The sequence below is a fragment of the Sciurus carolinensis genome, chromosome 4, assembly GCF_902686445.1.
Source record: "Sciurus carolinensis chromosome 4, mSciCar1.2, whole genome shotgun sequence".
Taxonomy (NCBI): Eukaryota; Metazoa; Chordata; class Mammalia; order Rodentia; family Sciuridae; genus Sciurus; species Sciurus carolinensis.
The window spans coordinates 134,532,334-134,555,017 of record NC_062216.1 but is presented as its reverse complement, the minus strand read 5'-3'; the positions used below and the strand labels follow the sequence as shown (position 1 = coordinate 134,555,017).

General features: G+C 33.9%; 1 protein-coding gene across 9 annotated transcripts in view; it reads left to right on the top strand.

Annotated features, from left to right (window-relative positions):
- Osbpl8 (oxysterol binding protein like 8) overlaps nucleotides 1-21,635 on the top strand; it is a 169,020-nt gene extending 147,385 nt beyond the window's left edge. For all 9 annotated transcript variants that reach the window (XM_047548759.1, XM_047548758.1, XM_047548755.1 and 6 more), the window contains 8 exons: nucleotides 468-565; nucleotides 2,449-2,538; nucleotides 5,342-5,478; nucleotides 7,051-7,236; nucleotides 7,532-7,619; nucleotides 15,064-15,169; nucleotides 17,045-17,147; nucleotides 18,827-21,635. In XM_047548759.1, the coding sequence (XP_047404715.1) occupies nucleotides 468-565; nucleotides 2,449-2,538; nucleotides 5,342-5,478; nucleotides 7,051-7,236; nucleotides 7,532-7,619; nucleotides 15,064-15,169; nucleotides 17,045-17,147; nucleotides 18,827-18,956 (938 nt within the window). In that variant the 3' untranslated portion in view covers nucleotides 18,957-21,635. The remainder of the gene's footprint in view (nucleotides 1-467; nucleotides 566-2,448; nucleotides 2,539-5,341; nucleotides 5,479-7,050; nucleotides 7,237-7,531; nucleotides 7,620-15,063; nucleotides 15,170-17,044; nucleotides 17,148-18,826) is intronic.
- Nucleotides 21,636-22,684: the final 1,049 nt, after the last annotated feature.

The window sequence follows — 22,684 nt, the reverse complement described above, 5'->3', positions numbered from 1 at the left end:
GTCCATTTTGAACAGCAAAATCATGAGCAAAAAACACAAAAACTCAGAACACATAGCACTAAATATCCTGCAGAAGAATCCTTTAACAGTATAGGAACTGGAACAAGGGCAGTGTTGCCTGATTGTCTCTCATCTGGGAATGTGCACATCTGGTGACTCAAATGTTGCTACGCCATGAATGTCTACAAATAACCACAAAAACCCTGGGAGTATTGATTTTGGGATTACCAATATGTTTTAGAGAGCAGGCAAAGTTACAGATGTGGATTCTGTACATAATGTGGTTAAAGCTATTATCTTTATATTCTACAGAACAAACTTTATGTCTATATTGTAGAGATTTATTAAGCAGGACAGAATGCCCCTGAATTATAAATTACTCCTAAAAGGAGATTAGATTACAAAATGCTGCATATTATAGGCCAGTATCTTTCTCTCTCCAATCTTTTATTATTTTTTTTCTTTAGGAATTCTTTATGGTACAATGACCCTGGAACTTGGTGGAACAGTTAATATTACATGTCAAAAGACTGGATACAGTGCAATACTTGAATTTAAACTAAAGGTTAGTAGAAAATGATGAGCAATATTACCCAATTAAAGGGAAACTGTGCTATGAATATTGAACAAAGGAAAACAGTTTAGTTCCTAATTAAGGACTGAATACAAAAACACCTTTCATGTCAGGTTAAAGAAGAGCATCTGAGGGATGAAGGCAAGGCTGATTGGATATCTTGAGAATAGACTAAAACAGCAGATCCAAATTAACATAAAGCTATCATTTTTTATCTTTAATTTATTAATAAAACTTGGTATTATATAGGAGATGAGATTTAAATGATTGGATAGAAATTTCTCTGTAAAGCATGGTTTTACAAAATACCAGAAGTTATATATCAGCTTGCAATTCTAGCTGTGTATATTAAGACAGATTTGTATTAGTCACTGTTTTGCACAACAAATTACCCTAAACTCACAGCTTAAAAACAATCATTTTCTGAACCTCATGGGGTCTGTGGGTCATGAATTTGGACAGTGCATATTAGAGATCACTTATCTCTGTTACCTGATGTCTGGGGTCCCAGGAAGCCTTGCAGAATATGTGAGAGACTACAGTTGGGAACTGGAATTAAAGAATTATCACTTCTGTGTCTGATGCCTGGGCTGGACTGGAATGTCTGATGGACTAAAACTGTTAATCCTAACACCTGTATACACAGTCTTTCCATGTTACTTGACTTCTTCACAGCATAATAGCTTTAACACAGTGAGACTTCTGACTTGGCAGTTTAGGGTTTCCAAGTTGCTAGTGTTTCAGAGAGCAAGGCAGAAACTGCATTTCCTTCCATGGCCTGGCCTCAGAAGCCACATTACACTGCTGACACCATCTTCTGTTGCCTAAATTCAGGGGGAAGAGATGTTGACCCTGATTCTTATTAGGAGGGTGGCAAGGTCTCACTGAGGAAAGGCATGTGGGCTAGAGGGGAGAATAGTAGATATTGTTGAGGAGATCTTTCAAAAATTTGGTCTGCCTCAGAGTGAAAGGGAAATTTAAGACCTTTTATAGTGTCAGAGGTAGGACAGTACATTATATTCAGATAAAAACATTTCTATAATAGTATTTAATAGTATTTATTGCTGAATTATTCCTTTGTTAATCAGCAGCTGTACTCTAATAAAAAGGAGTATTATTTGATGCAATGCCCTTTGATTTTGTACCCTAGCAAATTTTTGCTTGTGTGTGATCCTGATGTTTGAAAATTATGATGAAAGAAATCCTAAGTAATTAATTACATCTTTAAGTGCTGGAACATCAGATTTGTCTCTAAGGAAAGATATTAGCAAGACAATATAGTCCCAAAGTACATATCTTCTAATTTTAGTTTTGGAGGGATTTTGGTTATGGATTTTTTTTTTTTTTTTTTTTTTTTTTTTTTTTTTTTTTTTTTGCGGTGCTGGGGATCGAACCCAGGGCCTTGTGCTTGTGAGGCAGGCGCTCTACCAACTGAGCTATCTCCCCAGCCCCTGGTTATGGATTTTATGTTGTTTTGTTTTGAAGAAAGGGTTATTTCTTTCAGTAGATCATTAAATCTCTTTGGTTTACTGAGTGGTTACAGCTTAATGTATCACCTCTTGAATAGGGCAGAGTCTTGAGAGTTAGTGAGAACATAGCACTGGAGAGAACACGGAATGTGAGTCAGAGAGAGCACAGAATGTGAGACAGTGATGTCAGTGTGATCTTTTTTTATGTATATAGATTTCATGTAGTCTGTTTTTACCCATATTCTCCACAGCAACAATTCAAATTCTATTAAAAATTTGTAGCTAAAATTTGAGTCAGGATTTTACTATTTTTATCTTCAATAGCATTTAACTAAATATATTTACTTTTTGTTATTTCATTGTATTTCAATATGTTAAAACGTTCCACATTTTATCTTTTAAAAGCCATTTCTAGGAAGTAGTGATTCTGTCAATCTAATATCAGGGAAACTTAAATTGGGAAAAGAAGTCCTAGCTACTTTGGAAGGCCATTGGGTAAGTATTTTTATATATTAACCTTAAAAATATTTCTATTCCATGTAAAAAATTTAATAACCATGTTTTAAAATTAAAAGTTTTGGCTTAAAAAGCAGATTTTTGATATGGCTGTGTTATCAGTGACCTTTAGTTTTATGTAATAGTTGCTCTTTCCAAAAATGTTTAAATCAGCAGAAGTAGCTAACACTTATATGTCACTTACTGTGTGTTGCTTTATAGAATGTAACTCAGAGCTGGGCGCAGTGGTGCACACCTGTAATCCCAGCAACTTGGGAAGCTGAGGCAGGGGGTTGGTGAGTTCAAAGCCAGCCTCTGCAACAGTGAGGCTCTAAGCAACTCAGTGAGACCCTGTCTCTAAATAAAATACAAAAAAAAAAAAGGAGGGGTGGGTTGGGGATGTGGCTCAGTGGTTAAGTGCTCCTAAGTTCAATCCCAGGTTAAAAGAAAAAAAAAAAAAAAAAAAAGGAATGTAACTTCAGAATAACTCATTTAATATAGCCCATATGTGAGTATATAGATACCCATATTTTATTATTGTTTGTTACTGTTTCCATTTTATAGAGGTGACAACTATGGTACAGAGCTTTTAAATAGTGAACTAAAAGTAAGTGGTGCAGTGAGAATTCCTACCCAGGATCTGGCTGCAAGACTGTGATTTTACACATAACACTTTACTACCTCTCACCTGGAAGAAAGAGGCATAGTTTCAGTTAAAGTTATATTTCTTTGAGAGGAATATGGAAAGAATACAGTAGTATATGAAAGTAACGGCTTTGATTTACTTCTCTTTCACATAGATTTGTATTTGTGTGGTTTTGTTAAGAGGAGACTTAATGAATAAAAAGGATCATGATATTGCTTAGATGCACTTTCAGTGTGATCACTAGTATATGCTGTTTTCTGTATTACAATTTAAAAAACACCTGTATTTAGGAACTTAGCCAACTGGCCACATTTGTTCTGCAAAGATTTTTAATTGAATTCTGAGTGCCTTTTGGAAATATGTAAAACAGTTGTTTCTAAAAGTCAAATTTCTAAGATTATGTTCATATTTTTAATGCTAAAAAGGTGAGTCCATGGATAGACAACAGCATTTCATTATAGCCGCAGCAAATACTATGCTCTTCTTACAGTTTGGAAATGACATTGAGGCTTTGCATGTAAGGTTTAAGATTTGTTTATTAAGTAGAACTTGTAAAATCTCCATGAACTTTCTGTGTATTCAATCACATTTTAAAATATTGATTAGTGTTACATATTTGATATTAATATTTTATAAAAATGAAAATTTTGGAACTTTTGGAAATGCTATATGTGTTTAGGATTCAATAACAGGAAGAAAGTATTATTATATTTCTTTGTTCATTTCCTGTTGCTGTGACAAAATACCTGAGAAAAACAAAAGGAGAAAGGATTTATTTTGGCTCATAGTTTCAGAGATGTCAGTCCATGGTCACTTGGCTCCTTTGTTTCTGGGCCTATGGTATGGTAGAACATCACAGAAGAGAGGGTATGGCTCCTTAACTCATGGCAGACAGAAGCAAGAAAATATAATGAGAAAGGGACTAAGGACAAAATATACCCTTCAAAGGCAAACCCCCGTGACCTACTTGCTCCAAGTAGACCCCACCTTCTGAAGTTTCATCTATCTCCCAGTAGTGCCACTAGCTAAGGAGTAAGCCTTTAACACATGAGCCTTTGGAGGACATTCCTGATCCAAACTATAACGTTCTGCTCCTGGCCCCAAAGGTTTATGTCTATCTTATAATGCAGAATGCATTTAGTCCATCTCTGAGAGTTCCCATAATCTTAACAGTTTCAGCATTGTTCACAAGTCCACGTCCAAAGTCTACTGAGATTCAAGGCAAACTCTTAGCTTTGAGCCCCTATAACAATAAAAAACAAGCTGTGTACAGTGTCACAGAGTAAACATTCCTGTCCAAAAGGGAGGAATGGGGCATAGAGAGAGAGCAGATTTAACATTAAATCCTATAGCTACATGTCCAGCATCTAAGACACATAGAGGCACAATGTCAACCTCAAAGGGCATGTGCAGTCCCATCCTAATGACCATGGCCCTCAATTTCTTTTTAATGGCAGTAATCTCTTCAGCAACCATCCTTCCTTGGCCACAGCTTTACATGTGCTTCTTTTCTGACCCAACTAAAAATTTTCCAAATCTTTCCTCTCAGCCTTTTGCTCCCAGTTCTTACTGTTAATCTGGCTAAAATCCAGCAATACCCGTCTACTGCCTAAATGCTATGCTACCTTGAAATTTCCTCCACCAGATTGAGTTAATCACCTTTAGTAGTCATAATAATAACCCCACTTCTCAATAACAACTTTCTGTGTTAGTTAGCTTTCCTTCTTGTGACAAAATACCTGAGAAAAACAAAAGGAGGAAAGATTTTATTTGGCTCATGATTTCAGAGATTCAGCCCATGATCACTTGGCTCTATTGTTTCCAGACCTGCGATGAGGTAGAACATCCTGGAAGAAAGGACATGGTAGAGCAAAACTGCTTACCTCACAGCAGCCAAAAGCAAGGAAGTAGAGTGAGGAAGGGTCTAAGGAAAACTACACCCTTCACAGGCACACCCCCTAGTAACCTCCTTCTATCAAGTAGGTCTGGCCTCCTAAATTTCCCACCACCTCCCAAAAGTATCAACAGTTGGGCACCAAGCCTTCAACACATGAACCTTTGGAGGCCATTCTAGAACCAAACTATAGATTGCCATACTATCTAATTCCCTTCTAAATAAAAATTCTTTACATTAATGTTTAATTTCTTTAAATATAGGATAGCGAAGTTTTTATTAATGACAAGAAGACTGATAATTCTGAGGTTTTCTGGAATCCAACACCTGACATTAAGCAGTGGAGATTAATAAGGCACACTGTAAAATTTGAAGAGCAGGATGATTTTGAATCAGAAAAGTAAGTCTACCATTTTTGAGGTAACTTTACGAAGATCAGAGTATTTTTTAATCCCTAAATAGTGTGGTCACTATTTACCCTGTTTGCTGTCATATTTTATTTCAGGAAAATAAGTTTTATCATTTGATATGTGTGAATGTCAAATACAATACAAATGATCTTGTTTCTCTGTGGCTCAAAACTAAAACTTCTTATTGTTTCCTTTCTTATCTGCTTCAGTACCTTAAATTTTTTTCATTTGCATAGAATTATAGAACTTTAGTGATTCTTAGTTCCTTCTTGGCAACTGTTTTTTAACCTTCTTGGCATAGAATTATAGAACTTTAGTGATTCTTAGTTCCTTCTTGGCAACTGTTTTAAAACTCTTAGAAGTGGTACAGATTCTATTTTTCTTCCATTCTCTGAAACAGAAGAACATGCCACTAGGGGTGTTCTGCCTTTCAAAGGAGGGCAAAAATTAGTGCCATGGTTTAAGTTCTTAAGTCATGAAATTCTTGCAAGATCACTTAACACTCTTGAATCAAAAATTGTAATGCACTTTATATTTCTTTGTGTTAGAAGAGGACTACTGTATTCAAGAGACTTTGCTGTGTACCTTATACACATTAGTCCTCACTACATGTTCTACATACTTACGATTTTCTGTCATTGGGATTCATGTCTATGTGTACTTTCCCTTCTACACTCAAAATTGAGGTTGTAAAAAATGAAAATATATACATATATGTTCTTAAAAATTCCATTTCAGCTACAACCATATGAGATACTCTCCATCTAAAGCTGTTTTGTCAAGACATACAATAGTTTTTGAGGTGTGAATATAATTCAGCATATGTTATAGGTCAAGAAACAAAACTTGGACAGGAAAGGAAACTAAGTTCATTGGCTGAGAAATAGCAGATGTAGGATTCACTTCAAGTCAGAGTGATTCCAAAGGCTTTGGTCTTTTAGCTTCAACATGTTGCCTTCTCACATGGGTGGGATAGAGAGTTACACTTTCACTTAACTAATGAAAAAACTAAATTTTAATAGGGAAAGTTATTTTCATCAAAGTCTTTTTTCTTAAATCAGTGGTTCTCAACAATGGCAGCACATAAAAATCTAGGTAGTGTAAAAATATATTAATACTTTGGCTCACTCCTAGAGATTCTGATTTTAAGTTTTCTCATAAGTAATGCATCTAGGGTTGAGAAGCACTACACTCACCTTGTTTTCTTTATGAGTCCAGTGAATTCTATACAGAATCATCTGGGGACCTTATTAAAAATACAGATTCTTTTGATCCCTGCATTCACTACATTTCTGTTGTCTTCAGTTGATAACGTTAACTACCATATGCTTGTTACCATATGTAATAAATTTAATAAGCTGCTCCAACCCCTTCCCCACCAAATTAGTTTCTCTACTTAGGGCATTAGATTTTATATCTTGACTTATTCCTAAGTATATGAGTGTAAATTTTGTCATAGTTGGGACCCATGAGCATTATTTTCTCTCAACAGGATTCAAACCTGTTCTGTATATATTTGGCTTTTGTTGCCTTTTTAAAATATCATTTTGCACCTGTACTAGGCTCTGGCAGCGAGTAACTCGAGCCATAAATGCCAAAGACCAAACAGAAGCTACTCAAGAGAAGTATGTTTTGGAAGAAGCTCAAAGACAATCTGCCAGAGATCGAAAAACAAAAAATGAAGACTGGACTTGCAAGTTATTTGAACTTGATTCACTCACAGGAGAATGGCATTACAAATTTGCAGAGTGAGTAATTAAAAAGAGTATTTCAAATAATATATTAGCATAATTTGTTACCTTTAATTCTAGGTTATTTATTATAACATTAGCATGCATTTTTAAACTTGATATTCAATTCATTTATATATTCAACTCAATGATAGTAATAGTTTTCCTACAAAATAAGCCAAAAATTAGAAGATTAGAAATGGGCAAGTCTTAATAATAGAACTGTATTTATAATTAATGAAAATCCGATCATAGAATAGAAACTTCCTTAAGTTCTTTGGTCATTAAACAAATGTTTTTTACATTTATCTAGTACCCGACCATGGGACCCACTTAATGATATGATACAATTTGAAAAAGATGGTGTTATCCAAACCAAAGTGAAACATCGCACTCCAATGGTATGTAATAAAAAAGTAACCAGGCCTATCTGCTAGGCATTATAAATTTGTGAGATGATCTATATATATAAACCACAGGAAATTTAAATCTAAAGATTTAAAATTTTAAATTTTGAAACAAAATTCAGGATGTGAGACAATGCAAGAAAGTTCAGAGGTGAAATGATTGAACTGTGAGACCCTTACTCTAATCAGTGCATTAGTCCACTTGAATGGATTAACTGGATGGTAACTCTAGGCAAGTAGGATGTGACTGGAGGAGGTCGGTTGTTAGGGTTTCCCTTTGTGGTATGTTTTGTCCCTGATGAGTGGAATTCCTCTGCTTCCTGTTTGCCATATTTAGAGCTGCTTTTCTCCTCTGTACCCTTCCACCTTGATGTTCTGTCTCACCTGGGCCAAGAGCAATGGAGTTGGCCATCTATGAACTGAGACCGCTGAAACTAGAGTGCCAAGAAAAACTCCCTCCTCTAAAATCATTCTTGCCAGATCTTTCGGTCACCATGGCAAAAAAGCTGACTAAAACATGGGATAAACAGAATGGCAGAGTAGGCAGCTTTAAGCTCTTGTCATCCCAAAGGACCATCAAAAAACAAGCAAAAACTATCTGAACAAAATGTACCAGAACCCTGGAAAAGTTAGAGGGTTACAGCAGCCAAGGGAATGCTGAATCAAAAAAAGAGAACTTCAAAGCTGTAGGAAAACTTCATAGTATTTTACTTGCCCTTGTGCCACCCCTTTCTTGGTGTAGCAGCAGTCTTGTAGAGTCCCTACATTCCCAGTGTGAGTCCCTGGTTCCAGAGGGAGCACAGCAGACCATAAAAATGTGAAGATTTATTTTAATCTGTCAAGGTACTTACTAAAGAACCCATGTAGGGGCATTCATCTCTACCAATAGAGAGAGATTGTGCAAAGGAAGCAAACATTCTCCAGCTGAAAAACACAGTAACAAATGAAAAATTTACTATAGAAATTCAGCAGCAGATTTGAGCAGGCATATGACAGAATCTGCAAACTTAGAAATAAAACAATTGAAATTATCACATCTGAGGAGCAGAAAGAAAAATGAAGAAAAGTGAACAGAGCCCAAGGGACCTGTGGAGCACTATCAGTAGGTCATCATATGCACTATAGGAGTCCACAAGGAGAAGAGAGAGAATGGGGTGAATAATATTTGAGGAAAGAAGGCCCCCAAATTCCCAAATTTGATGAAATACATCATTCCAAGGAGCTCAGCAGTCTCTAAAGAGGACAAACAGATCTATCTATACAGAAATCATCAGGCCAAAGAAAGAAGCTTGGAAAGCAACAAAAGAAAAGCAACTTGTTATACACAATTATTAACAGATAACATGATATATATATATATATATATATATATATATATATATATACACACACACACACACACACACACACATACATACATACATACATACACACACACACCCCCCACAGGAAAGCAACTGGAGCTAATGAACAAACTGAGCAAATTTGCAGGTATAAGATCAATACACAAATATCAGTTGTGATTCTATATACCCGCAGTGAAGAGTCCCAGAAGGAAATTAAGAAAGCAAATCAATTTATAATAGAATTTAATTTAAAAGAGTGAATTCCTAGGTATAAATGTACAGTGAAATAGTAAAACATTGCTAAAAACAATTAAAGAATAAATGGAAAGTTACCCTGTTTTCTAAGGTAGAAAAAGTTTATGTTGTTGAGATAACAATATTACCTAAGGCACTCTACAGTGTCTACAAAATCCCTATCAGTATTCCAATAGCCTTTTTTGCAGAAGTGGAAAAATTAATCTCAAATTCATGTGTAATTGCAAGGGACCCTCAGTAATCAAAACAATCTTGAAAAAGAAGAGCAAAGTTGGAGGACTCACACTTTCTGGATGCCAAAATTGACTGCAAACCTACAGTAGTCAAAACAGTGGTAATGATTTCCTACTTCATGATTGCCGTGTCTTGAACTGCTGCCCTCTGCTACATCCTTCTACTATGATGTTCTGCCTCATCCAGGGCCCAGAGCTTTGAAATTGACCAACCATGGACTGAACCCCTGAAACCTTCTGGATTCTGGCAAGTCCAACACCGGGGAGGTTGCATCTGTCAAAGTCTTTCATATTACATCATCCCATGGCAGAAGGCAGAAGAGCAAGCAAGGGAGAGAGAGGACTTCTACCTGCATCTCTACAGCTGTTCTTCTAAGATGTTGGTGGGGCATTTTCACTTCTTATTTTCTGCTACTGCCACTTTACACAAGCCAATAGGCACTATTGACATTGAATACTGCATGCTTATTAACCCAGAACTGTACAGTATTAGCCATGGATTCACCATTGCCCTTTGGAGGCGTATTCCCTGGAAGATGTATTCCCCAAACCTTAACATTATCTTCTGTATTTGAGTGTGTTAAAACTGAACCCCATGTTTAATGCTCTATGAGTCAAAGGAGAAAAAAAACAGTGGTACTCATATAAGTATAGGCATGGCATATAATCCAGTGGGATATAATCGATGGTCTAAAAGGAAACCCATAAAATTGTTCTTTTACAATGGTGCCACTCCACTTCAACCAATAGTATTGGGACAACTAGATTTTTACATGTAACCGTATGAGGTTGAACTGTCTAACTCACACCCTATATAAAATGACTTAAAATGGATTTATACCTAAAATGAAAGATAAACCAAGGATAAATCTTCATGATCTGGTATTTGCCAGCAGATTCTTGGATATGATAAATAATAGTAACAACAAAAAGAAATCAGGGACTTGAATGTAGCTCAGTGCTAGCATGCTTGTCTAGCATGCCCTGGGTTTGCTGTTTAGTACCACAACAAAAAGAAAGCAAGAGAGGGCAAGAAAGGAGAACAGAAGGAAAGAAAAGGAAGAAGGAAAAAAAAATTGAATTTCATCAAAATTTGGACTTCTGTACATCAAAGGGTGTTATGAAGAAAGTAAAGAGACAACCAACAGAATGAGAGAATATAGTTGCTAATCATTTATGTGACAAGGATTTAATAACCAGAATATAGAAAGAACTCCTAACTTAACAAAAATAGTCTAATTTAAAAATGAGAAAAGAACTCGATCAGACATTTCTCCAAAGAAGGTGTACATATGGCCAACAAACATATGAAAAGATATTTAATATCATTAACCATATAGGATATGCAAATCAAAACCACAATTGGGTACTACTTCATACTTACTAGAAACTTAACAAAAAATGGAAAGTGTTTTTTAAAATGTTTTTATTTTTTACAGACTGCATTTTGATTCATTGTACACAAATGGGGTACATCATTTCGTCTCTATGGTTGTACATGATGTAGATTCATACCATTCGTGTAATCATACATTTACATAGGGTAATGATGTCTGTCTCATTCCACCACTTTTTATACACCCCCTCTCATTTCCCTGTATATAATCCAAAGTTCCTCTGTTCTTCTCTCACCCCCACCCCCACCCCCACTCCCATTAGATATCATCATCCACTTATCAGGGAAAGTGTGTTTTGATGAGTATGTGGAAAAGTTATAACCCTTTTACATTGCTGGTGGAAATGTAAAATGTTGCAGCCACTGTGGAAAACAGTTTAACAGTTCTTCAAAGGCTAAACATAGAATTATCACATGACAACAATTCTACTCTAAAAGAACTGAAAACTGGGACTCTAAATACTTGGACAATAATGTTCATTGCAGGATTATGCATAGTAGCCAGAACATGGAAACAATCCAAGTGTCTGTCAACAGAAAAATGTATAAACAAACTGTGCTGTTGCCATATAATGGAATACTATTCAGACATATGAAATAATGAAGTTCTACATGCATGCTATAACATGGATGAACCTTGAAAATCTTATGCTAAATGAAATAAACCAAACTCACATGGATGAATATATTACTTTTGAGTAGGCAAATACATAGAGACAGAGTAGATTAGAAGTTACCAGTAATAGGAATGAAGAAATGGGGTTATTGTTTAATTTTTAGTCTTGAAGATAACAGTATTTTTTTTGGAAATAGTGGTGATGGTTGTATGATACTTTGAAATAATGCCAGTGAATTGTACATAGTTGTTAAAAATGGCAAAATTTATCCTGTATATGTTATCACAGTGAATTCAACAAAGTAGCAGGATACAAAATCAATACCAATTAACTAGTTGTGTTCTTATGTCCAATGATGAATCTGCTGAAAAAGAAATTAGGAAAACTATCTCCTTTGCAATAACCTCAAAAACAAAAACAACTTAGGAATCAATCTAACAAAAGTTGTGAAGGACTTCTACAATGAAAACTATAGAAAATTAAAAATTGATAAAGACCTTAGAAAATGGAAAGACTTCCCATGTTCTTGGATAGGCAGAATTTATATTATCAAAATGGCCATACTATCAAAAGCACTGTACAGATTTAATGCAATTCCTATTAAAATTCCATTGATGTTCTTCATAGAAATAGAAAAAGAAATCATGAAATTCATCTGGAAAAATAAGAGGCCCAGAATAGCCAAAGCAATTGTCAGTGAGAGAAGTGAAGCAGAAGGCATCACAATATCAGACCTTAAATTATACACTAGAGCTATAGTAACAAAAACAGCATGATATTGGCATCAAAACAGGCATGAAGATCAGTTGAATAGAAGACACAGAGACAAACCCACACAAATAAAATTACCTCATACTAGACAAAGGTGCCAAAAACATACATTGGAGAAAAGATAGCCTCTCCAACAAATGGTACTAGGAAAACTGGAAAGCTATATGTAGCAGAATGAAATTGAACCCCTATCTTTACCTTGTGGATCAAACTCAAAGTGGATCAAAGACCTAGAAGTAGACCAGAAATCCTGCACCTCCTAGAAGAAAATGTAGGCCCAATACTCCAACATATCAGCTCAGGAACTGACTTCCTGAACAAGATTCCTAAAGCACAAGAAGTAAAATCAAAATCAATAAATGGGATGACATCAAACTAAAAAGGTTATTCACAGCAAAGGAAATAAGAGTGTGAAGAGAAAGAGCCTACAGAATGGGAGAAAATCTTTGTCACCTGGACCTCAGAGCATTAAACTCCAGGATATACAAAGAACTCAGAAAACTTAACACACACACACACACACACACACACACACACACACAAAATAACCCAAACAACAAATGGGCAAAGGAACTAAACAGACATTTCTCAAAAGAAGAAATACGAATGGTCAATCTCTAGCAATTAGAGAAATGCAAATTAAAACTACACAGAGATTTCATCTCACTTCAGTCAGAATGGCAATTATCAAGAATACAAGTAACAGTTAATGCTGGTGAGGATGTGGGGAAAAGGGTATATTCATACATTGCTGGTAGAACTGCAAATTGTTGCAATCACTCTGGAAAGAAATATGGAGATTCCTCAAAAACTTGGAATGGATCCACCCTTTAACCCAGTTATCCCACTCCTGTGTATATATCCAAAGGATTTAAAATCAGCATACAGTGATGAAGTCACATCAATGTTTATAGCAACTCAATTCACAATAGCTAAGGTATGGAGCCAACAGATGAATGGATAAAGAAAATGTGGTATATATACACAATGGAATATTACTCAACCATAAAGAAGAATGACCTTATGACATTTACTGGTAAATGGAGGATCTGAAGTAACTGTCATTTTTTTTTTCCTTTGATGGTGCTGGCAATTGAATCCAGGGTCTTGGGCATGCTAGGTAAGTACTCTACCAACTGAGCTATATCCCAGCCTGTAACTGGATCTAGAGACTGTCGTGCTAAGTGAAATAAGCCAATCCCCAAAAATCCAAAGGTTGAATGTTTTCTCTGATATATGGAAGCTTTCCTACAATGAGGGGAGAAGGGGGAGAATAGAAGTTCAGTAGACTAAGGGGAATGAAATGGGGTAGGGATGGGAAAAGAAAGGACAGTGGAATGAATCTGATATAACTTTCTTGTGTACATATATGAATATACTACAGTGAATCTCATCATTGTGTACATTCACAAGAAATTAATTAAAAAAAAAAAAAACTATGGGTAAATGGCAGGAAGAACAACAGAGGGAAGGGAACTGGGGGGAGGGGAAGGGAAGGAAAGGTACTGGGGACTGAATTAGAATAAGATAATTCCATGCTTTTATAATTATGTCAAAAATGGATTCTACTGTCATGTATAAGTAAAAAGAACCAATTAAAAATACAAAAAAGAATTAAAAATAAAATAAAAAGTTTAAGATTCAAAAAAATTTTAATCGTCTTACTTTCAGAACCAAACATGATAGAGACACAAGGCATCTATATTTTTCTTACTGATCACAATGAATCTTTATCCATCTCTAATTGTATTATTCTTTGTCATTCTGAATAAGCTTCTCACCAGTCTTTGTCAATCTCCAATTCAAACCTACTCTAGGAAAATGAATTTGCATTCTGAATATTAGAAAAGGTTGTCTCTAGCATTTGAAATGGGAGTATAAGATGAATCCAGAACCTGCTTATTAGGTATTATAAAATTTTTATTTTAATTTTTAGTATAGTCATAAGATTTTGTAAAAATTATTCAAAAAATAACTAAGGATAATTTTATTAGAATGATGAACAAGTAAGAAGAGAATTAAAAATTCATGACCACTGACTTTCTATATTTCTAAGCATATACATTACCTTGCCTTTCTAATTCTAGTTTCCTCTGTTGCATTTAGGTTTTTAAATTAAGGACTGATGATCAGAATCATCAACCTACTAATATGATAGAGTCTGAGGGCTGGGGTTGTAGCTCAATGGTAGAGTGCTTGCCTATCATGCTTGTGGCCCTGGGTCTGATTTCCAACACTGTAACAGAGGAAAAAAAAAAAAGAAAGAAAGAAAAAGAGTCAAAAGTTTGCTAGTCTAAGAAAAATTTTGTGCTGCTTGACAGTTTGATATACTTTCAGATCTTATGCACACACTAAATACTTCTATTATAAGATGCTTTCTTTTCTATATTACCCAGATACTATTAAAAGTAAATAATCTAAATTTTATTTAAAAATCCAACATTATCCATTGGAAACAAAATAAGTATGATTTTAAAATACTACATTTTGGTATTCTATTGCAGATACTATCTGATCTGGTTATAGTAGTTGGAGAGAGATAAATTCATTTTTCTTGATGTGTGCTTAAAATATCTCTGAAAGGACATTCAAACTAATTATTGTACATTTTACTTTTTAATGTTTGTACACATTGTTTCATGTTGAAAGTAAATAAGATAATTTGATTGTATAAATAAAATACATTTGTTAAATTTTCATTAGACTCTTTTTTCTTTAATTTTGAATATCATGCCCATGAAGAGTTTTAACAGTTGCTCAGCAGTGTCTTTACTTACAAATTACAGGGCAAACCCTCATAATGGCATAATTTTTTTTCAGGTTAGTGTCCCCAAAATGAAACATAAGCCAACCAGACAACAGAAGAAAGTAACAAAAGGGTATTCCTCCCCGGAGCCTGATATTCAGGATTCATCTGGTAGTGAAGGTAAAAATATTTATTGCATACTATTCACTATGAGTGTATAATTTTTTAAAAAAAAATACACTATTATACAATGTTGATATATGAAAATAGATTTTCCAAATTAACTCGGAAGATAATGTAAGAGTTTTGGTGGATGCAGAGATAGGATCTAAAAGCTATTTTAGATCATAGATAAGTTAGGAGGCCACAAGGCAAAGGCATGGGAAATGTAAAAAGAGAAGTCATATGAATAAGAACCACACTATAGTGGTAGCTCCTAGGCCTTGTTAGCTTCTTAAAAATTGTTGATAGTTCCCTAAATTGAATTCAGAAAGTATTTTTTTGAGTTTTAAGCTCAATTTCATGCTTCAAAAAACTTTCTCATTCCTAGAGTAAGTTAGTAGTATTTGGAAGTCATGAGTAAAAACACAACTCTAAAATGTTTTCAGCTGTGAGATGAAATAGTGTGACTTTCTTGTCCCAATCAGACAATGTGTAAATTATCTTAAACTACATTGAGATATAATTAAGAAAGGATCAAGGTAATACACTAGATATTATGGGAAAATTAAACTTTGAATAATAGTCTCTAATGAGTTTACACTAAGCTGAGGAATCTATTTTTACCAATAGAGATAAGACTCGAGGTAAATAACAATACATATCAGAAAATTGGATGGTAAGTGAGAGTGTCTAAAGGAGCTTAATTCAATTTGAGGGAAGGTTCTTCAAAGAACCCTGATGAACTTTTAGGATTTCTAATGAATAATAGCAAACGAGGCTTGGGGCAGGAAATAAGAGCAACATACTGAAGGAGTAAGGGAATAAAATGAAAAAAGCTATAAGCAGGAGTCATATGGTACCACTGTGCTAAATAAAAGGCAGCATTAGTTATAGTGTTTGCTATTCACAGTTTACAAGAAAAGAAACTGAGTCACCCCACTTCTGGGTTTATCTGCATGCCCTGTAAGTGGGGTATATATGCATACTTTTGGCTTCTTTTTTTCTTTTTGGTACTGAGAATTGAACCCAGGGGTGCTTTACCACCAAGCTATATCCCCAGTCCTTTTTTAATATTTTGAGACAGGGTCTCCTTAAGTTGCTGAGGGCCTCATTAAATTGCCAAGGCTGGCTTTGAACTTTTGATGCTCCTGCCTCAGCCTCTGAAGTCATTGGGATTGCAGGCGTGCTCTACCACAACCAGCTATTTTGACTTCTTAATGGACTCTCGTATCCATATGTTGTATTACCTATAATGTGTTACCTGGCATTTGTTGAATAAACACACTTGGCAAAAACCATGTGAAGTTTAGGTCTTATTTCCCCATTTGAAAAATGAGAAAGCTGAGACTTAGAGGTTAAGATCTATACAGAAGTGGAAAGGAAGGAATGAGTATGAGAAGGAATGAGTATGAGAAGGAATTCGAAATGTCCAAATATAGCTTGCTGGTTGGCAACAGAAATGTGTAGAAGAGGTATCAAAATTGACTAAAGAGGTTAAAGTTGGGTAACTAGGGCAAGGAAGATAACATTAACAAAAAATTGAAAAGGGGCTCAAAAAGCTGACTTCTTTATATCTAGGAAAGTGGGTAAGGGACACAAAAGTAATACCTTTCACAAATTAATACATATATTTAATGAATTATTTTTGCCAGTTTTAATGAGTTTAAAAATAAAACTGAAGCTATTGAAAATTTAATTTGTGGTTACTTTAAATCTGGTTGTACTCTAATAAAATGATGTGCTTGAGACTTCAAAACTGCAGAATATTAGTTTTATTATGCTCACCTCTAGGCCACAAAAACTATGCCTAGGAAAATTTTTATTACACCAGAATGATTAAGTTTAAGTGTAGATTGTACTTATGATTACAACTTCATTCTAAATGTCTTTTAGCTCAATCTGTAAAACCAAGTACACGAAGAAAGAAAGGAATAGAACTGGGAGACATTCAAAGTTCCATTGAATCTATAAAACAAACACAGGAAGAAATTAAAAGGTAATACATGGACAGTGACTGGTCATTTGAGTCCACAAGAGTACTCTTGTTACATAGAAAATCATATGCAAACTTTATATTTTTGTAACTTTGCTAAGCTAGAGTAGAATCTTGTGCTCTATTACCTGGTGTCTGAAACCTGTGAAATTCCTTTCAGCACTAAATACTAAATGAAGGGGGAGTTTTTTTCTTTTTCCTTCTGTGAGGGTAAAATTGGAATCACTTCATTTTACTACTGTAGCAGATTAGAAATGTGCAGATGGGGTTATTCATGAGAAAGTTATCAAAGGCTTGCTTCTTTAGTCACCTTTTGTGCATGGTTAATATTTAATTGGAATGCACCACTTGCTAAAATACAGAAATACTTACATGGCAGTGGGTAAACAGTCACTGCCCTGAGATCTCTGAGTGCTCCTTTTGTAGTCCCAGGCTCTTCCCCCTATATACAACCACATGATCCTGCAAGGCTAACATGCATTCACACTATATCCGTTTTTAAAATATTTAATATTAATTAGCTTGTTTGTGTTTATGTATTCAGAACTCTGTGCTAGATGCCTATTCTGTGGATGAAAAACATTTTCTCTGTTCTTGGAGATCTTATGGCTTACATTTTGTTAGCATTTTCATCTACAGCTCACCCTCTGCACTTATCCCATACTCTAGTTCTACAAAACTTCTCACATCTCCCAGAATGTACTGTGCTCTCATCTTTGACCTTTGCCTCCACTGAATCCACTTCTGAGGTTGCTTTTCTTCCACCCTTACCCATCAAGAAAATATCTTTTTATCCTTCAGAATTAAATTCAAATGGCACCCTTTTTGTGCCCTTTATAATCACTCTGCTGTGCAGAGTTAATAAGTCCTTCAGCTTAGCTTGTATAGCTTCCTCTACATATTCATATGAGCACTTACCTACATTCCAGAGTCGTGTGTGTGTGTGTCTCTACCAGATTGGACTATGAGCTCCTTTAGAGCAGGAAGCATATCCTATACATCTCAGGTATTAGCCCTAATATAAAGTGTTAACATTTCCTAAGTTAATTATATTTAAAAATTAATTAGCCTACTTGTTTGTTCTTCCTCCTTTCATTCTTTATACTGGTAAAATACTTTGATAGCAGAAGTTCAAAAAAGAAATGGTGCTTCACTAATCAGATCTTTTAATGTAGAAGCATTTAAGGTGTCACAAGTATATTGTGAACACATTTCATAACTAAATTAACATTTTATCTTGTTAGCATGTGAAAAGCCTATAAAGTGTTCTTCATTTGGGAAGTGTTATGAAGTCTGTTGTATTTTTTTCTTTGGGAATTTAGGAATTTCTTTTACCCCAACCCCTATTTCCCTAAAGTAAAGATAAAAAGAACCTTAGTGAGGCAACCATTAGTAAAAATTTTTGTTTTAAAATCACCACTGAAACAGAGAAAGTGGTTACATTTCTATATCATCAAAATTTGACAATCAAGTTTAATGTGTCATTAGATGATATGTTTGGTACAGTGTGGAATTTAGATTTAGATAAAGGCTTCACATAGTATCATCAGGTCCTTGTTCTATAGTAATTAATTACTTTAGATCATCTAATTAAATGATTTGTCACTATAATATCAAGTTTGAGTGTTGTGCTGACATTTCTGAAAAATCATTATAAAATTTGTTGTTGCTTCTTTTTGTAGAAATATTATGGCTCTTCGAAATCATTTAGTTTTAAGCACACCTGCCGCGGATTTTCTGCAACAAAAAGACTACTTCATCATTTTCCTCCTGATTTTGCTTCAAGTCATAATAAACTTCATGTTTAAGTAGAAGTTCTCTACAGTCGAATCAGTGAACTAGAAAGATCAGATTTGGCCTGGGACCAGTGTTCAAGCTATTTTGGTCTTTAGTTAAACATCACAGTATTTCTAAAACAAAAAATCTAGAAGACAAATGTAGAGGCGTCTACCTTTCATATCTTTTATCCTTAACCTGAAACAAGAGCTATCCTGTTTGGTTATTATAGTGAGCTATATGTTAAGTGCCAGGACATTTCTAGCTTTTGTGAGAATGTGTCTACATGTGAGTATATTAAATCACATGTATACACAGTTGTCTCTTATGTACTCTTACCTGACAGTAGTCTGTGTTCTATAGTATGTTTTGAGATAAAATGTTAACATTGTTCATAACAAAAATGTTATCAAGCTTATAAATGTATGTATAGTAATCTATTTTCTTCATAAAACAGGCACAAAATTTTATCAAGGAATGATGGAATAAGACATAAATAATTGAGTACACTCTACTGTTAAAATTATTTCCAAAGTACCCAGTTCAGTTATCTTCTTAGAAACAGCAAGAAAAAAGTATGAATAGTCAAAACTAACATATTGAAAGAGACAGGTGGCAAAATTTTTAAATTTACACAAGATCTTTTTAACCCCTAGAATTTAATATTTGTAGATACATATATATATGTACTTATGTGTATATCAATATAAAAAAACTGGTATACAGCTACTATTAGTTATACCACCTTGCACACTTGCTGAAAAAGTGTGATCAGCATTGATTGCTTTTCTTTTTTTTAAAAGTCAGCTGGTCCATAACATAGGCCAAATACTAGAGATGTTTATAGGGCATATGAAATGCTGATAATTCATGTTTTTGCTTTATGAAAAACATTCTAGCTTTCATTTAGACCCTAGAGTGTTCAATGAAAGAATGGAAAAAATTAAATTTTTATTTTATTTCAAAAGCCAAAAAGAAAGACAATAAGGAAGGACTATTGTGGTGGCCTTTAATGTGTACATTAAAATTGGCTTCCTTAAAATGTGCAATAAGTTGAGCATCTAAGAATATCAATTTCTAAAGTTTAATTCTTTATTATCACCCTCTCTGTTCTTAGTAACTTCATTCTGTGACAAAACCATAGTTCACTAAGATTCCTCCTTGTTCAGGCTCAGGCACATTTTTTCTTAAGTTTCTTTGCATATTTCTTCAGTTCAATATTTTGATTTACATGTGTTTTTACATAAATATTTATAGTGCTTGAAAACAATTTTTGCAAAGGTAGTTAAGAACATGTCCTAAAATATATCTTAGAATCCTAAAAGTATAGAATTTTAAATGGTTATTAAAATGAAAAAAAGAACAACTGTTCTGATTATAAATAAGATGGTGAGACACTAGTAAAATTAAAATTTTTGTTATGCCATGATAAATTTAAAGTCAAGGGATGATTGCTAAATTACAGAAATTAAAAATAAAATCTGCTTTTTTTCCTAACCAATAGAACTTAGTATCTGAAGTATCTAGGTTTCTGTGAAGAGCTATTTCCCATGTGATGTTGGTAAAACAATGTTGTAATCTGTATGTACTCATGAAAATATTTTTAAATTGATAACGGCGTAAATAAGATGTACCTGTATCCAGTATTTTCGTGACTATGAGAACAAGTGGATTTTTGGGTTATATTTCATATTTGTTGATATCTTTTGTATTCATATTCTGTTACCAATATGCTCAACTGCCTATTCATCAACATGTAACATTTTGTAAATATTGTACAATTCGATTTTTTAAAGGTTTAAATTAGTATTAATTTATATTATATGTAACTTGATTGGCTGATCATGAAAGTCATTTCATCATTTAAACCTGAAAACTTAAAAATTTTTGTTGGTGACCTTCCTAGGGTTTTGGTCTCATCCACTTGCATGTTGTTTTCATTTGATCTAAATAGTGTTTTATTTGTATATCTTCTAAGACTGGAAAGGTAACTATTTTATTTTTTTAATGTAGGGCAGTTATTGTGAGTTCATACCCAAGGAGTCAAAAATTAAAGAACAGGGTTATTCATGACTGTTTCTTATGTACTAAAAGCGTAGATCTAATCTGATAGTCAGTCCTGTTATGCTTTTAGTTGTATGAGTTCCTTTCTATGAACTGAACACAAAACTCAGGAATTGGTGGCTTAATTTTAGATCAGTACTTATACTAGACAGTATGTGAATCCTTTAAAACCCATAATTAACTCTGTATTTAGCCATAATATGTAATTGACTTTGAATGTTCTTAACTGAGATTACTCTTCCTTCACACATGAATTCATGTGATTTACAGTTTCCAGTTGTCTGAGAGCCTCCAGGATGTATGACTTATGACCAGTTTTCATTATTAGCAAAAATTTTCTCACATGAAAATTTAGATGTATAATAATTATGGACATGCATTTTTGTTTTAGTTGTTAAATGTACTATATCTTCAGTTATCCACCATTTGGTGAGATGTTGTTGGGTAGGAAAAGACAAAAAAAAACAGGGCTTGTGAAAAGTTACAGTAGATATCTTACTTACATTTCATATCAGCACTTTTTTTGTATCACTTATAAAGGTACAGTGTAATCTTTATTACAACTCAGTTGACAACTGCATTCCATTGAAAAGTTGGCCTTGTAAAATACAACCCTCATTTAATATTCATGCTTTTGTGCCTTTAAGAAAATATTTTTTTGTCATTTTTATGTTACAGAACTATTATATGATTCAAAGTGTTTATAGGCTTACTTGTCATAAAAGGGTCATTTTTCTGTCATTTTATTTCCTTTTATATAGGTCAAGTATATTTAAACAGTAATGCTGTACTTTTATAAGGGTTTGTCTATTTACCTATTTCAAATATATTCTTATTCTCAGACATCATTGAAGTAGACTTGTCAGATTATTCTGAGTAGTAAACAGTGCCTTTTTGATGGAATTCACACTGTTTTGGGTATCAACTTGTGCCATATACACAGAATTTTGTGGAAGGCAGTTTTAACTTTTTGAAGAATATCTTAGTCTAAATTTAAGAAAATGTATAAAATTACATTTTTTCCAATGCTTATCATTTCTAATGAGCAAGGAAGTTTTTTTCTTTTGTTGAAATATAGTGATGACAATACTGATGAGCCATACATGAGACACAGATTATTTTGAATTATGTTAAATACACAGAAATAAAATATTAGCATTTGTATCAATTTTTCCAATTTGAACTAATGGAAGAATCCCCACAAAAATCAGTGAGTTTACATTTCAACATTATTGTATTTGACTAAGTGTAAGAGATTCTTTAAATTGTGTAACCTGCCACTATTATGTAATTTGTCTTCATTTTGTTCTACCTACTGAGTTTAGCATATTTAATTTACTTTTTGTTACTCTTAACATACTATTTTTGTTACAGTTTTTAATTGAAGATGGACTGTTAAAATTGTACAGGACCAGTGTCTTATTAATGTGATTAACATATTTAGAAAAGCCACAAGAAACCCATGACAAAATGAATGTGAATATGCTTTCTAAAATAGGAAAATTTCTTTCTGCATTTATCATGAAAAATTCTTTTAGTATTACAATATCGAAAGTCTTCATTTAAAGAAAAATGCCATGAAACATTTGAACTGATAGGCCACAAAACTTGTTAATTTTTTTTCACTTTTTAGCATGCTAAATATACATTTAAGTTAAAAATCCTGTTTAATGGCCATTTATAAATTTAAGCACTACCAC